The 18,354-nt window shown below is 41.9% G+C and overlaps 2 protein-coding genes across 3 annotated transcripts in view; both read right to left on the minus strand.

Annotated features, from left to right (window-relative positions):
- Positions 1-18,354, minus strand: part of LOC109986910 (deoxycytidylate deaminase) — an 81,282-nt gene that overhangs the window by 56,265 nt on the left and 6,663 nt on the right. The gene's annotated exons all lie outside the window — the stretch shown is intronic.
- On the minus strand, positions 35-5,712 carry LOC109977396 (centrosomal protein of 44 kDa-like). Its single transcript, XM_065960825.1, has 6 exons — positions 5,496-5,712; positions 4,734-4,957; positions 3,330-3,404; positions 3,030-3,188; positions 1,688-1,819; positions 35-1,602 (listed from the first exon to the last, which is right to left on the minus strand). The coding sequence occupies exons 1-6, from the start codon at positions 5,710-5,712 to the stop codon at positions 1,468-1,470; spliced, it is 942 nt and encodes a 313-aa protein (XP_065816897.1). The 3' UTR covers positions 35-1,467.

The following is an 18,354-nucleotide window of genomic DNA, read 5'->3' on the forward strand; positions in this document are numbered from 1 at the left end:
CATTGACTCTACATTGTAGTGGCCTATGCTGTCATGAACACTACATACTTGTGTGTTGGTGTGTCTGCATAGTTCTGCAATACTTCACCTACAAACGCCAGCTACCGGTTCCACCACATTGTCTGCTTGCAGGACACTGTGTATCGTCTCATGATGAACTTTGAATGCTCACACATCTCACACCCACACACATATTATTATTATTATTATTAGTGTGGATTATGCAACAAATAGATACTTTTATTAACGTATGGTGATGAAAATGTCAAACCCTGTAGGAGAGTGTTGGAATAATTTTCCAGGACAACATGTGATTTTCCAGGGCATTTGACTTTTTCTCTGATTTTCCAGTACTGGAAAATTAGTCAACTGTTTTCCAGGTTTTCCAGGACGGGTGGGAACCCTTCCCTTAGTTTTGTGTTTCATGCAGACACTTTCTTTGAGACAAACGGGGGGAAAGGTGTGTAATCACCTCCCTCTTCTCTGCTCAGAGTATAAATATCACCATCTTGGTGCATCTTGTGCTGGTTGGGTTAAAGAGGTTTTTGTATTGTCTTTTTTTCTGTTTGGATTCCTTTTGCTTTGTTCTTTTTATGCATTTGCTGTACATCAAAGCACTTTGTAAACGTGTGTTTTTTAGAGGTGCTATAGATATTAAGTTATTATTATTATTAGAAGAACATAGAGAAGGTTTTTCTTCTCTCTCCCCTCTTAGCTTGCAAGAGGAATGAACTTCCAAACCTTCCCAGGAAACAATGAGGCTTTACCCGTATCAGTCAATTATCTCTGAGGTGGAACTTCTTTTCAATTGCCACACCTTTACCAGAAACAAGAAAGGTTTCCTCATTCTTGGGAAATTATTTTAAGTGTAGGAATGTACACAGGGAGGGTTGTATTTGTTTGGGGTTGTTGGGTTTAAATATTAAGAACTCTACAGAATCACCCCGCCTCCGATTGTCAAACATTTGACCACTATTGTTTAACTGTAATCACAATAATTGCTGTGTGTCCAGAAAGCAGCATGTCTTGTTTTTAATGGTATGATTTGATTTGATTTGTTCATGTTAAGTAGCAGAATATGAATCATGGAGACTAATCAGGCATTTTATTAATCACCCTTCATGTTGTCGAAGCACAGAGTGTTTTAGTATTTAATCTGGAGAAAGTGTGTCGGAATTGTTTACATGTTTGTATCTGTGTGGCTCGTGTAGCCATCTCACCTTTAATGATTATATTTCTGTATGTTTGGTCTTTTTTCAAAGCAGGTTACCAACTATGCGTGTGTAAAAAAGCTTACTTCGTTTATATATTTTCTAAATGCCCTGATTGTGTAGTTTAACTTCTGCAACAACTGAATGGTTTTTCTTCATCTGAGGTAGAAACTGTTGCTCTCGCTCAGATTTGAATCTTAAAAGTTTGTAATCAGAACATACCTGAACATGTTCCCATGATTAGGTTTGTATACAGTCAGTATAAGTAAAGAGATACATGAAGGTGAGGTACCTGTGTGTCTCTAAGTTCTGATTGAGTTTCCAGAAGAACGACTCTGCTCATCAGGTTCTCCCAGCTCTCTCTGGAGATGATCACCACGCCACCTTCACTCTGTGAGAAACATTTCATAAAGAAGATTTCCTCTGCTGTCTGACTGATGAGGGAAATAACTGATGATAAAGAGTGAGTGCTGAACCTTATCTGTGTGTCTCCGTCTCTCCAGGTCTTCCAGGCGTCTCTCCAGGACTCTGATCCGGTCCAGTCCAGGCTGCAGACTCTGTAGCTGGGCCTCCAGAGCTGAGAGTCGTCCCTCTAGCTCTGAGTGAGACTGAGACACAGACCAGACTGATTTTACATCCAGAAGAGTAGTATGTAAATAAAAACAGAATGTGATGATATGCAAAACAGTAATGCCCCATATTTCACTGAAAATAGCTCAAAGACAACATTACAAATGTTGAAATGAAATATTTCACTGTTTTGGGAAAACGATATGCTCATTTTTAATGTGATGCCAGATCCATCCATCCATCCATTATCTATATCGCTTTTCCCTTTAATGGTCGCAGGGGGGCTGGAGCCAATCCCAGTTGTCATTGGGGCGAGAGCAGGGAAATACCGAGGCTTTTTAGGTAGGGTAGAGTCACTTCTATCTGAACCATTTTGCTTGCCCGCTTTCATTGCTGCAACACCTGTTGGTTTGTTGTTTGCCTGGCAATCTGAGGGGCGCCCAAAACCGTTGTGTCGGGGTTCCTTAAAACCGCCTTCCTTCTCTGGTCCAAACAAATCCAGAGCATTCAGGACCAGAATCTAAAGTTAGGAGGAGGACATACTGGCTGCTGCATTGTTGTCAGAGAAGCCAGCACTTCAACACAGCATGTTTACTTAATGTCTGATCATATAGTAAGATCACTTTATCATTTCATTCAGTTGATATTTAATATATTGCTCCTTAAAATATGGTTGGCTACCAGTCAAAGATGATCATCTCCTCCATGTTAATTTTTTAACCAAGAGGAACTAAACATCTTGTTTTATTGAAATCTTTTTGGATCCAAATATTTTAAGGTAATTCAATTTAATAACTAGAGATGGGCAGATGATACAAAAGCTCTAAAATCTTTCTTTCCACCCATTCTGTCTGGTTTTGTGTAAAATAGAGAAAATAAAAAATGTTTCATGACGTCTGGAGCTTTTAAAAATCACTGCTTTCCAAAAAGCTTCATTCATTTTCACAATTTAGAAAGTTTAACAGCTAAGAAATCAGAGACACACCGATCCACTTTTTTGGGGGGATTTCACTTATATTTGACTTTGTTGTGTTATTTCTGTGCTGTCGTTTTGGAACAATCTGGCTCTAGAATTCTCTTTACAATAATGAAAGTGAAACGTTTTCTTAATTTATTAAAGTGCAGTGTGGTGCTGAGAACTGCTATACCTTTAACAGCCACCAGATGTCGCTGTGTTTGCAGAGATTGAGGTAATGAATAAGGCCTTCATCAGGCCCGTCACTGTATTTGCCTGATAGAGAGACTCACCTGAAGGCGGTCGCCCTCCTGCTCATCTTCCTCCTCCTCTTCCTCCTCATCTGCCTCCTCCTCTGTGATCATGTTTCCAGGAGAACTGGAGGAGAACCTTTCTGCATGAAAGATGGATTGATATTCTGTGTGATTCACTACGAGTGGCTGATCAGGCGCCTGAAAAACAAACACAAAGGCATTAAATTGAAGAAAATGAACTTAGCTCACTGATTAAGAAGTCTAATACACGACCTGTCTGACTCTTCTCACCTGATTAAAGCACTGATTTAAGAAAGCAACCTTCTACACTCCACTTACGATTAGTGTGGGCTGAACTTCTCCTCTGCCATCCGGCCTGCCCTCCTTGTTCTGGGCCGGACATCTGACTCTGGGCTACAAAAAAACAAGAAAACACACATGTTGAAAGGTTGGATCATGAAGGGGTAATGTCAAAGTGCCAGGTGGACAGAGAGGGGAGAAGGGAGGATAAAAACATAATGGATGGAGGGACGGATAAAGACACAATGAATACAGGATGAGGAGGCAGGTAGTGATAACGGAGAGATGAGCTGGTGATGAGGATGGAGCGAAACTGTTTTGTTTTTTTAACAGAAATGAAGTTAAGAAAAAGTAATTTACTTGTGACAGCAGCTAAATAAACACGTGCGATACCAGTCATCCTTGTACAGTTGTCTTTCAGAATATTGGTGATGTTTTGTCTGTATGTGTTTTTACCCTATGTATTTTATTTTGCTTGTCTTTTAAATGTTTTCTAATGGACTCCTGAGGCTGGCAATAGAGATGGTGATGATGATGATGATGATGAAACAGTGTGAAGGTTCAACTCGCAGTTGATCCCCTCAACAACAACACTTTAAGGCCCCCTTAAAGCTCCACCTAGCGTTTTATCGTACCAGAAAAGCGCTGGTTGTGCACTCGGGGGGCATTAGCACGAAGCATTTGTGCGCTGAGAAGAAAAGCGCTGTACATCTGTCCATGGCAACAGTCAGCTGACAACGGCAGCTGATTGACTGACACTGCTCTGTTACTTTTTACTGTATGTTTTTTATTTCAGATTGTTTATTTCTCGATCAAACACAAAAAGGATGTGGGTACAAGACATGATCCGTAGGCGGTAAAACTACGGGGGGTATTATATATTTGGTAAAAGAGTGCCGGTGACGTCAACAGCGCCTTTCTGAAAAGTTGAGGGATTCTCAACTTGAGCGCTCGGTGTCACCGCACGAAAAAGGAGAAGGGCGCTGTGCCTTTTCTCCAGGCGGCTGCTTTCTGCTGCGCACGCTGTCTGCTCATTGAAAACAACGCTAGGTGGACACGGGGCCTGACAAAAGTTAGTTACATAATAAACAAAGTAAATATTTACTGCCATATATGTTATTGCACATTTAAAAATGATGTGTAGAATACAAATATGACCCTTTTCTACATGACAGATACATTCCAGAAAAAATATCACTAAAATAATGGGTGCAATATTTAAATTTATACGTGGATTTCCTCTTTTCATTTTCTTAAATCCATTAATTTTGAACATTAAGTTCTATTATTATGTTTAAAGTACAATAGCAAAAATACAAACATGCAAAGAAAGCAGATGTGATTCTTTGATCTCGGACTGTTCTTTCATACAGAAACAGGAAGTCCTCTGATGGTAGAGATCAAATAACAACTTTAATGAAGAAGAAGTGACATTATTCAAACCTTCTTCAGCTGGTTGTGTTTCTGCTGCACAAAGTTAATGACGTCACACACCACAGAGATTTTCCTCTGAGAGAAACCCCACTGCAGGAACTGCTGCTTGGTCAGGACGGGCTTATAGTGGAAGATATCTCTCAGCACCCACACACACACACACACACAAACCGCCTTGGGGCGGTTTGCAGCAGAGGCAGAAGAAGTCGGGATGAGGGTCAGCAACTCCAAGTCTGAGGCAATGGTTGTATGTCTGAAAAACATTGGATTGCTCCCACCGCGTGGGGAGTGAGCACCTGCCTCAGCTCAAGGAGTTGAAGTATCCTGGGGTCTTGTTCTCGAGGAAAGGAAAAAAGGATTGTGATACTGACAGTCAGATAGGGACAGCGTCAGCAGTATTGTGCCAGACCGTCGTTATGAAGAGGGAGCTGAGTCGAAAGGCAAAGCTTTCAATTTACCGGTTGATCTACATTTCAATCCTTACCTATAGTCATGAGCTATGGGTAGTGATGAAAGAATAAAATAGTGAATAAAAGTGGCTGAAATAAGTTTCCTCCAGAGGAGGGCTGGGCTCAGCCTTAGAGGTAGGGTGAGGAGCTCAGATATCCGGAAGGAGCACAGAGAAGAGCTGCAGCTCCTTCGCATTGGAAGGGGCCAGTAAAGGTTGTTTTTCTTTTCATTGAACAATTCACAGAACCCAGGATATTCATAATCTGGGACAGCCTCATTCGCCGTGGGGAGAAGAGGGCAAGGGAGACCATCGGGACCAACCTTGGTCTGGATGCCCGGGTCCAGTGGGTTGGCTGGGGGTGGCATGGTCTGGAGGAACTTTCTCCCCTTCTTTCACCAGTGTCTTCAAGGAAGAGCTGTTCCAGATGTCCTGCTCATTCACTGCGGCGGGAATGACCTTGGCCGAGTGAAAGGTATCATGCTCGTCGCACGATCTCCATCGGCAGTTCCCCCAGATGAGGATCATCTTCTCGGCCATCATCTAGAGGAGCCGGTGGAGATCTTGCAGCCCGAAGAAAATGAACGAAGCCCGTCTCTTTGTGAACAGTGTGATGGCTTCCATTATTTCATCTGTTGATAGATGCATTGTGCATCATCCTCAGATAAAGTTTAGGGATCTTGGCCTTTTTTTGAGAAATGTTATATTTTTAAATAATATCACCCTTTGTTTGAAAGACCAAATCCAGTAGGATGGTGCTGGATGTGGTTTTTCAAACAAAATCTTTGCAGGGAAAAAAAAAAACAAGATTTACCTTTACTTTAAGAGTTTGATGTTCAATCATTCTATTGTTTAAATATTTATCTACACAAGTTTGTGTTCTTTTTAGCAAACAAGGGTAGTCATCACACTGTTCAGGTCTGTCACAGCTCTTCCTCCCACTCTCTCTTTTCTCTCCCCTTTCTTTTACCCCCCCCCCCCCAAACTCTGCTGTACCCCAGCCATTCCACCTGATGGTATCCCTTACTTTTTTCTCCCCACGGCGAACCCCTTTGGACTGTGGAAGGAAGCCCTCACAGAAACAAAAATAGTTATTACTTAGTTTATTATTATACTTACTGCTATACTTGTACCTCAAACCTATTCTAGTTCTATCATGCAGCTCAAGGGGTTCTGGTTGTATTACCAGTATTACTCCAGGTACGGCTGATCCTGATTCAGTACTTAATTGGCAAGTTGCACTATGAAACCAGTAGGGGGCATCAGGTAATCAATAACCTGCAAAACAGGTACATATGTCTATATTTCACGGTTTAATCCTTTTGGGTTACTTTGAACAAACCGCCCCAGATTCTGAACTTTCCTGTCCTTTATATTAAAAATAAAATTAATATCTGAAGACCCTTATTTGTAGTATTACGGACAAGTGGCAATGAATGAAGCCAATGTGGAAGTGCAAAATCCTGCAGTTTGTCGAGTGTCCGCCTGAGGCTGGCTTCAGGAATACAGGAAGTCAAATACACACCACGTTCAAAATAGGCTGTTTCAGAGTAGAAATAACAAGTTTGTGCAGAGGCCTCAGGGCAGGCGGCCTGGGTTGCAATATGACATGTGGTTCCTGTGTGTTGTTCCCCGCTCTGTCCACGGCCCTGTCTCTCTAATGAAGGCATAAAAACAGCACAAAAATGAATGTTTAACAAATAAATATAAAAGATCATGAATTGAAATAAATAATGTGTGTGCTTTCCTTCACAACACAACATTTATACACAGGCCGCCCACTCACCACAACAAGGTGCAGGCCATGAGGACACAGGACAAGACATACTTGGAAAACAAAACAAACTCAGACAGGACACATGCAAATACAATGAAAAACATATTTGGACACAACAAATGCAGAACTTTGTCCTGAATAGAACTATAAATGTACAATATTTACATAATATATATATATATTTTTTTTATTTATTTATTTTTTTTATTTTACATGTATTGAATTCAAGTACTTACAAACTCTAAACTGTAAAGTGCAAACCTACAAAACCTATTTTTTCTCTCTGTGTAGAACAAAGGGGATATTTTTTTTTAAACTTAGATAAACTCTAAAGTGCAAACATGCCAACAGACTTTGCTGAGAACAATTTGTGAACTTATTTACATAGAACCGCAGTAAAAAGTTCATTTACAATTATATTTAAGAGGAAGCCAGCGCAGGTATCCCTCCTCACTAAAGACATACCTCTTGTGTTACTTCGGGGAAACAAGCGGAAGCGAATACGAAGGAAAAGAGGATCAAGAGGAGGGATATGTAACAGGCTAAGGAGGAGAGGCAGCCGGCTACCTTTACCTGCCATAACCCTATCCAACGTGCGATCGCTACGGAATAAGGCTGAGGAACTCTCCACTCTCGTCAGGTTCGATCTGGATTATCGGCAAACCAGCCTTTTCTGTTTCACAGAGACATGGCTGACTGGGGATGCGGACTTACCTCTAGATGGCTTTAACATCATTCGCTTTGACAGAGATGTGTCGAAAACGCGGAAGACGATTGGGGGCGGGCTCTGCATGGCTGTCAACTGCAAATGGGCAACACACTTCACGGTAAGGGAAACTGAGTGCTGTAAACACTACGAAATAATGACTGTGTCCTTCAGACCACACTATTTACCCAGAGAGTTCTCCCAGATTACTGTCGTTTTAGTGTCTGTACCAGGGCCGGATTTCAACCTCGCTGCTGAGCACATATCTGATTGTTATAACAGAGCTGTCAATCAGACTGGAGAGCAGCCAGTGTTTGTACTGGGGGACTTTAACAGGTGTGACATCACCACACATCTGCCCAATATGGAGCAATACGTCACAACTCCCACCAGAATGCAAAACATACTGGACTTGTGCTATGGCAATATCCCTGATGCATACATTTCAAAACCACGCCCACCTCTCGGCCGCTCTGACCACAACGTCATCTTGTTACTGCCAAGATACGGATCGCAACTGAAAACAGGAAAACCCATCACAAAAAATATCAGAGTCTGGAATAAAGAAGCAACTGAATCACTAAAAGGTTGTTTTGAACTGACTGACTGGGATTTGTTTTTTAATGACTGTGGCAGTGATCCTAACATGTTGACAGATGTATTTACCTCTTACATTACATTCTGTGAGGACACTGTCACTACAACCAAACAAATAACCATTCATCCAAACAACAAAAAATGGGTTACAAGGGACATGAAAATCTGCCTGGTCCAGAAGAAAATGGCCTAAGAGACAATCTTAGGGTAAAGGAACTAGAGAAAGAGTTCATAAGGATGTCTAGGCTGGCTAAGATCAACTACAAAAAAAGTGGAACAGAAATTAACCTCTGGAAATGCAAGGGAGGCGTGGCAGGGTTTAAACACTATGATGGGAAGAGACCCTAAACCTGCACTGGTTAACTGCCCAGACTCTAGCTCCTTTGCAGAAGAACTCAACATCTTCTTCACCCGTTTTAACAGCAGCAGCAACACACCAACCAACTGGATCTGCCCCAACCTCTAGTTCCCCCCACCAAGCCCTCACTATTAATGAACAACTGGTTACCTCCATCCTGCACAGAGTCAACCCACACAAGGCCTCTGGCCCTGACAGGCTTAGAGGTAGGGTGCTCAAGGAATGCTCCACCCAGCTAGGTGGGATTCTCACCAGACTGTTTCAGCACCTTTTGGATTCTGGGTGTGTCCCCAACCAGTGGAAGGAATCCACTATAATCCCAATCCCAAAAAAGACACATGCTAAGGACCTTAAGGACTACAGACCGGTGGCCCTGACCTCTGTGTTGTGTAAATGTATGGAGAGAGTAGTGTGTGACCATCTGTCTAAAATGTTGTCTAACAAACTTCATCCCCTACAATTTGCCTATAAAGCAAAACGTGGTGTAGAGAATGCAAGTCTCACACTTTTAGACATTGTCACCAAACACCTTGACTCTGCACATCCCCACACTAGGATTTTATTCATGGACTTCTCCTCTGCTTTCAATACTGTACACACAGACACTGTTGAGCCTCTGGGATGTCCCCTTAATGTCCACCCTACACTGGTTTTATGGATTAAGAGTTTTTTACATGAAAGACCACAACAGGTCTTTTTAAATGGTTTTAATTCCAGTAAATTGGTTTTAAACACAGGTCTTCCCCAGGGTTGTGTTTTATCTCCCATTCTCTTCTCGGTCTACACAAACAACATCTCCTGCAACAGTGAAGGAATGACACTTTTTAAGTATGCAGATGACATGGTCCTGGTTGCGCAACTGACTGACACCACTGCCCTGACTCAATACCAGCAGGCAGTCAACAACCTGGTCCAGACAATTGGAGAAGACTCACCGGACCTCAACATCACAAAGACTAAGGAGCTGTGGGTGCAGAGGAAAATCACCATCACCTCTCTTCCAACCACTCACAATCCAGGGTCAGCTTGTAGAGCAGGTTCTTTCTTTTAAATATCTGGGAACAGATATCTGCCTCTCCTTTTCACAGCATGCTGACTCTGTCTACAAAAAATCACAACAGAGACTCCACCTGATGAGGAAACTAAGGACTTTTAATGTCAGCAAACATATTTTAACTCTGGTTTACCAATCACTTATTGAATTCAATTCAATTCAATTCAATTCAAAAAACTTTATTTGTCCCCAGGGGGCAATTCAAAGGCACACAGAGCAGTAAATTAACAACAGTGCAAGTACGAAACATTTTAACCTAAATATAAAGTGTCAATTTAAATACAACTTAAAGCTTAAACTTAACTTAAAATACAAAATATAAAAAGAGTAGATATAAGTGGACAGTGATCGGACTAACAGATGTAAACAGATGTCATCAGAACTATGTGCAGTAGTGACCAGATGTAAACAGAACTATGTGCAGTAAACGAGAAATAAATATATATATACAGAGCTATGTGCAAGTAGGCTAAATACTAGATACTAAACAATAAGTTAATAAGGTGCTGCTGACATTTCCTGAGAATCTCCTCAGTGTTGGAGGAGAATTTCAGCAGGCTGTCGAAGATGGTACCCAGGTACTTATACTCCTCTATTAGTTCGACAGGATTCCTATGGATTGTGGTGATTGCAGCTGCAGCCAGTTCCCTCTGCTTGTTGGAGAAGGTCACCACCATGTCTTTGGTCTTGCTCACGTTCAGTTCGAGGCAGGAGCTGTCACACCACTCCACAAACTCCTGAAGAACTGAAGCAGAGACAGGAGAACTGTGTCGTCCGCGTACTTCACCAGGTGACAGTTTGGCTGTGTGGTTCTGCAGTCATCGGTGTAGAGGATGAAGAGCAGAGGTGAGAGCATGCAGCCCTGAGGGGAGCCAGTTGAGGTGTGTTGGAGGTTGGAGAAGGTGTTGTTGACCAGAACTCTCTGTGATCTGTTGGTCAGAAAGTCCAAAAACCACAGGATAAGCTGGTCGTTCAGATGGAAGCAAGTTGAAAGTTTGTCAGCCAGGATGTGAGGCTGCAGGGTGTTGAATGCAGAGGAGAAGTCTGCAAACAGGAGTCTGGCTGAGGTGTTGGGGTGCTCCAGGTGTTTGTGAACAGTGTTTATTATGAATGTTTTTGCATCATCGACACCTCTGTCTGCACGATAAGTAAATTGTAGCGGGTCCATCTGGGAGTCGGTTTCTCTGATGATGTGTTGTTTTATGATCCTCTCCATGGCCTTCATCACCAGAAACGTGAGGGCCACAGGCCTGAGGTCGTTCAGTGATTTGGCGGGGCTTTTCTTGGGGATAGGATAACTGTGGAGTGTTACCACAGCTGGGGGACTGTGCTGCTGTCCATAGAGCTCTGGAGACAGCCAGAAGCTCAATGTCCGAAGTGCACAGTTTCTCCCTCACGACGATCGTCGAGCACCAGCGTGTGTTTACATAAAGACACACGCCGCCCCAATGTTGTTTCCCAGTGAGCTTACTGTCTCGATCAAGTCTTTAAGGGGGGGGAGAAGCCATCAACGTGCAGCGTGTTATCATTATCGTTCTTATTCAACCACCTCTCAGTAAAAGCAAGAACAGAGGCAGTCCTGTACTCATGCATGTGGTTAATGTTGGCCTGTAACTCGTCCGTTTTATTGCGGAGGGAGCGTACATTAACCAGGATGATAGATGGAAGCGGCCCTTGTTTACATGTCTCCCGTTTAGAGAAGGAATAGTATAGTAAATAACAGCTAAGTTACACCCCGCAAACCTTGTGGAGGAGGTAGTATTTAACTTAGGCTTTTGCGGGTTATACAGGTTTATGTCATGGAGAGTTTGGACGGAAAGAAGGAGGACTGCAAGCGCAAAATATGTATTGAAGTATTACAGTATTTTCGAGTTATAGCAGATAAATCTGAATATCACAAAAAGAAAATGTATATAAATTTATTATAAAAAAAACCTCGGCATTAAACAGGGCCTCTCTTTTCTTCCCTCCATCTTTTGAATGACTTGTTGCGCAGGAGGTGCGAGCTGCGTCCTCTGTGGCTCGGGCGATCAGGCGCGACACTCGGGCCATTGTTGCGCACCAGACAGCTGGCCAGCGCTGTGTCTGATCGGACATAAACCAAACGCCCTGGCAAGAGGTATCGAAGCAGTGGTGAGGTACCCCAATCCTAGCGTCCTACAGAGTAGCAGCAGCGGGCTTTAGAGGGAGGAGACGAGCGCATTGTGGAGAGGAGCGCACCAGAGGGGGCGAGCTGGGGGAGAGACGCACAACCCGAGAAAAAGGAAATCCCGGTTTAAAATATAATGTTGGCGAAATTAGGGAAATAGGACGACAGAAATGTCAATGTTGAAATTCTTTTGAATGCAGAGGCTGTGGATGTTCAGTTTTGTTTGGCAATAAAAAGGCAACAATAGCCTCAATTTTAATCATGGTGTTTCTCTTCAGTAACGATTATTGAAGAGAAATAAAAAATAAATGCATGACATTTAAAACATATTAACATGTGTGGGGAAAAACGCGATCTTTATGCCTTCTTTTATTGTGCCTGTGTCTCCTCCTAACTACAATAACAGCAGCCTGTTGTGTGTAACACTGGTCTCCTGCATTAACAACTTCCTTTCAAAGGTGTTAAGTAGAATTAGTGCACCTTTTATACAAGTCAGTCATCTGAAATACCCTCTATTGCCGCTTATACATACAGCTATATACAGACACCGTCACAATCACCGCAGTTTTTGTCAGGTTTTGTCAATTTTTAGTACAAATTCTCAATGAGCGTCATTACATTTACAATATGATCAACTTGTGACTGTTGAATTGGTGTGTGGAAGACAATGCAGAATATTTATCACGTTTAAGCAGCATGATGCTCGGTTAATATTACATTACACCACCGCAGGTTGTTGATGTTTGCTTTCACGTTTCGGTTAGTCTCTTAAATCAGTAACAGTTATATTAAATCAGATCTTACCTTTAGTTTTATCTGGATACATAGAGAAATATTCTATCCTCATATATAGTCCTATGAATTTCAGCCTGCACGGTGAAAGTAAAACCTGTTCCTCTCGGTATAGCCCACTTATCACTCAGACTGTAAACATGTACACATTAGTAATGATGCAGGCCAGACTACAATTATTTGGCTTTGTTTTTGCCCTAGATACTTTTTTGAGACCTTACCAGACTTATTTATTCACTTCACAGTTTGACCCACATCCCGTCTGTTATCATTGAGGAGGCGGGGTTTATGACCTATACTGCAGCCAGTCAGCAGGGGGAGCTCTAAAAATAAAAGCTTCACTCCACCGGGAAGCTTGTCCCGTCCATTATTTTTACACATCGGAAAAACTAGTGATGTGAAAAGCAGTTCTTTTCAGTGTACTGAATCAGTAGAATCAGTTCAGTAAAGTGATTCGTTCAAATGATTCGTTCACCGAATCGTTCAGTACTTCTCTGCAGCGCTGTCTGTGAATCAGAATTTAATAAACTGAAACACGGCCGAACGTTTAGTTCTGCTCGCGATCGTACTGAGAACAGCTGGTGGTGAATAATAAACTAATGAGCTGAGAATTTAGTTGGATAAAGCCACAGTTTGCAAACTGAAAGCTGCTAAAACAATCACATTTATTTTCCCCGACCGTTCTGTTTAGTACGTTCAGTACATAAATCACTCACTGACTGTCTGACTGAGAGGGAGAGAGAGGAGGCGGAGCTCAAGTTCAGTTCGTTCACTGAACGTACTGAGAGGGAGAGAGAGACTCAGAGCTCCCGTTCAGAATCAGTACACACAATCACTTTGACCAGTCAGTCAATGATTTGTACGATCATTAATTAATAACAATTAAGCTGGGTGTCGCGAAAATGTATGTGCTTGTTGTTATGAAGCTTTCAGTTTGCAAACATTATCATGAATGACAATTAATTTAACTTAATATAGGCTACATGCAGAAAATATGCATGGCAACGAATATATCCTGTACCAGAACAGTTATATTTTAAATTACATAAGCAGATTTTTAAAATAATAATATAGGCTAATTTAGGCTACTTTGTTGGCAAGGGCTGCTTTATTTAAACAAACTATGATTATATATTAGGCAGCTTTGTTTAATGTCTTAACTGTAGATGTAAATGCATGGCCATGCAAATTGTATACAAATATTGTCAATATAAAAAGTGTTTTTGTTGTTTTGTTATGAAACTATCTGTCACCTGGACTCAACCATTATTAGGGAGATGTGACCCCACAGAACAAGCACACACACACACACACACACACACACACACATTGACAGTTGTCAAAATCTGCAAAAAACTATGTCTCAGTTGACCTAACTTGACCCTCCACACACATACACACTTAAAAAATGCATTTTTACTGTAAACTTAAGGTCACTCTACTGAATTTCCCCCTACCATCCCCCTCTAAGGTCCCTTCCCCTCCTCCCCTATTACTTGGTATGTTCCCCTGATCACCCTGACCATGTACCCTCATGAACAAACACCCTTCCCCCATTATCAAAGGAGTAAGACAGTGAATAAACAAGATGAGTGAGTCAAGAAGGAGAAGCGTTATCTGGACACTATTTGAATTTATTCCACCAGCAGCCGCATCATGCACGATTTGCAAAGCAAAGCTCTCCACCAAAGGTGGGTCAACAGCAAATCTCCACAGACATTTAAAGTCAAAACATCCAACTGTGCAGCTTGAACAAGTAAGACAAGAGCCTCAGCCTGCTCCTACAGTAGAAGACAGCACCAGCACTGCTCCAGCCAGTACTCGCACTGCTGTATCCACACAAGGGGCAACAGATAGGCCCAGAGCAAGGCGTGCACAAGCCACCCTCACTCACTTTGTGTCGAGGCCTATCGACCCCATGAGGCAAAGGGCAATGGATGAGGTTGATTGCACTTGATTTGCAGCCTTTTTCCATTGTTGAAGATAAGGGGTTTTGGCAATACACAAAGGAACTGAACCCCAACTATGTTCTGCCAAGCCGCAAAACACTGTCAAATTCAATTATCCCAGAGCTGTACAGGAGGACACATGAAAAAGTTCAAGAAAGAGTGGATAAAGCTGAAGCAGTGTGTCTCACCACAGACTGCTGGACATCCAGGACAACAACTTCCTTCATGTCTGTGACATGTCATTTCATTTCTGACTTTCAAAATGTGTCCGTCCTGCTAGATTGTTTGGAAATGAGCGACAGGCACACAGCTGACAATCTGGCAGAGCAACTTTTGAGGGTTGCAAGGGAGTGGAACATTGTGCATAAAGTTGTTGCCTGTGTCTCTGACAATGCTGCCAATGTTGTGAAGGCCATCCAGAACACAGGTTGGCCCCACCTATTCTGCTTTGCCCACACCCTGAACCTCATTGTACATAGTGGCATTGCTGCTATTAAACCTACAGTAGATAAGGTCAAGGCAATTGTGGAATACATGCACAAGAGCACAGTTGCCTCTGAAAAACTGAAGGCCACACAAAACCAGTTGGGGTTGCCAGAACTGCGTCTGAAACAGGATTGCCCAACTGGAACTCAACATATTACATGCTGGAGAGAATACTGCAGAACAGAGAGGCTGTCATCACAACACTGGCCTTAACAAATCCTAGACTGGCCACCCTATCTCCATAAGAGTGGGAGGAGATGCAACAGGCCTGCAATGTTCTGAAGCCCTTTGAGGAGGTCACAGTTGAAATAAGCGGTGAAGGGTACGTGTTTTTCAATATTATTGCATTGTCGTGATAATACTGTGATTTTGAAGGCCTAATTTTCACTTGCACAGTCACATCAAAACAAAGTCATAAACCTGTCAATCAAGCTACTCTAGGTCATCACCACGGGAACTTGACTTCAGAGGAGCTTCAAAGGCTTTATCTTACTTCCTAGCTAGAGCTTTTCATTGCTATTTTTCAAACTAATGATTATGAATATGATCATTTTACAACGATTACTACTAATAGTTATACTGGTATTAATAATAACAACATGCATATTATTATCACTAAGAGGCCTAACCCTTCTTTCTCTTTCACTCAGGTATGTGACAGCTTCAAAAGTCATCCTTTTGGCAAGAGGTCTTCAAAAGATTGCATCAAGCCACCAACGAGCTGCTGGAAACCTCAGTGAACCAGTTAGGAAATTGGTGGACAACATCTGTTCCCAAATGTCTCACCGGTTCCATAAAATAGAATCCCATGTTTTGCTCTCTGAGGCAGCAGCACTTGACCCGAGGTTCAAGAAGAAGGCCTTTCGGCAGGATGAGGCAGCTGACAATGTGTTTCATCGCCTCTGCAATTCTGCAGCAAGGATGACATTCCCCAACCAGCAGGCTGAGGGAGAAGAAGAGGGAGCAGAAGCACAAGAGGGGAGCTCCACACAGGAGAGTGCAGTCTGGAAAGAGTTTGATGAGCAGGTCTTTGGGCTTGTGACAAGCAGTCGCAATCCAACTGCAGATTCTGTGCTAGAGGTCCGTGGATTTATAGAGGAGCCTCTAGTGCCCAGGTCCTCAAACCCCCTCACTTGGTGGCAAAGTAGAAGGGTGGTATATCCCAGACTCTGTGAATTCATGAAGAGGAGACTCTGCATTGTGGCCACATCTGTCCCGTCTGAGAGAGTGTTCAGTAAAACGGGGCAGATAGTTTCAGAGAGAAGGAGCCGGCTCAGCTCTTCAAAGGTCCGTCAGCTGGTATTCATCAATGCAAACCTGCACATGTAATCTTAATTGAAGATTATTAGAAGAAAATCAATGAATCTTAATTTTCACTGATATTCCCATTGTTTGCAACAATATTGCTCACCTGGCATGCTGGTGATTTTTTTTGTTGTCTCTTGACTTTGTTTTGCACTACAGTTTATTTTGTTTGTGATTGCACATTTAAGCTAATATTTTGTTTGTGACATTTTTAAAATGTAGACCATTGTAAATAGTTTCTACCTTGTCTATTTAATATTTGTTTTTGCACTGTAGTTTTAGTCTATATTTACTTTTTTGTATTTTCTTTTTGATAGCCTATTGTTTTTTATCTTTTGAGTTTTAACTGCACTGTAATTTATGTTTCTCACTTTTATTTTTTATTGTTTTCATTTTATCTAATTAAAAATAATTAATAACCTAATATTTATTTGCGTACATCTTTTATTTGCGTAGTGAAACCTAAAATATGAAAAACGGGTGGTGAAAGTGATTGTGTGTACTGATTCTGAACGGGAGCTCTGAGTCTCTCTCTCCCTCTCAGTTCATTCAGTGAACAAACTGAACGAGAGCTCCGCTCTTCCTCTCAGTTCGTTCAGTGATTCACGTCGGAGCTCCCGTTCAGTTCGTTCAGTGATTCACGTCGGAGCTCTCGTTCAGTTCGTTCAGTGATTCACGTCGGAGCTCTCGTTCAGTTCGTTCAGTGATTCGCGTCGGAGCGTGATTCACGTCGGAACTCTCGTTCAGTTCGTTCACTGAACGTACTGTGAACGGGAGCTTTGAGACACGAGACGGAAGAGAGGAGAGAGCAACTGAAGTTGACTCTTTTTAGTAAATGATTCAGTTCAGTTCGTTCAACCAGATGATTCGTTCGTTTTGAACGAATCGTTCATGACCGACACATCACTAGGAAAAACGAGTTGCCGGGTTGTAAAATGCACATGAACACCTGCTCAGTGCTCAAGCCGGAACAACAACTTGGTAAAGAATCCGACCTCGACCCTCTGCTGCATATCATCCCCCACTCTCACCTCCTAACATGTCCTTTCTCTCTTAAGCTGTCCTATCCACTAAACGCAAAAACTGCCCCAAAAACCACAAATAGCCTACTTTTAGCATGTGATAAAATTGGTAGGCCTAATTGTCAAATGATTATCCATTATATATTCAAAATGTTTGTTTGAGGCGTCTGGTGGTTGCGCACGCCCCATGTGTGAAGGCTGTGGTTCTCCGGCTGGTCAGCCCGGGTTTGGGCCCGGCCTGTGGCTCATTTGCCACGTGCCCCTTTGCAGCACCCGCTCTTTCTCTCTCCCCAATTTCTGACTCTACCCGTTTTCCTGTCTTTAAATAAACCTTTAAAAATGTAGGCCTATATAGGCTATTCTAAAAGTGCAGAAGCCCCGGGTGTGACAAAGAAAGCCGCAAGCAGCAAGTGTTAAACATCCGTAAAACATCAACAAGCTATTACATAATGTGTTTCTGTAAATACATCCTCTTTTATCGGATTTCATCCCATTCTCTAAAACAAGAAGTCAAGGATCAGTCATCTGGAGCATTTTGAACATGTTACCGTTCAGTATGTCAATCATTTTTCAAAAATGGAAGACAGATCAAATAGATTTTTCATTGAAAGAAAACAACCTGAACTAAATCATCCTGTTTACATGATGAAAGGAGAAACACATTTTAACAAGCTGCAGTTTAAAGAGTGAAGAATTTTATTGTTTGGAGGACTGATCTTTTTTTTTTTTTTTCTTTTTTTTTTAACTGTAGGCCTAAATGTAATTTAATTCAAACAATATTTGTTCTTTAGAAGTTAGAATCACGTTTAGGTATTGTCCAGTTTATTAATCATAAAACACCAAAAACAAGCAGATAGATACATTTAATAAAAATACAATTTTAATATGAAATCAACAGAAAAGCGTGTGCTTAAGTTTGACGTTATTTTTTGTGATGATTTATTTAATACAAAATATTGATTGTAATTGAGTAATATATTATATTTT

This window comes from Labrus bergylta, chromosome 1 (genome assembly GCF_963930695.1).
Source record: "Labrus bergylta chromosome 1, fLabBer1.1, whole genome shotgun sequence".
Taxonomy (NCBI): Eukaryota; Metazoa; Chordata; class Actinopteri; order Labriformes; family Labridae; genus Labrus; species Labrus bergylta.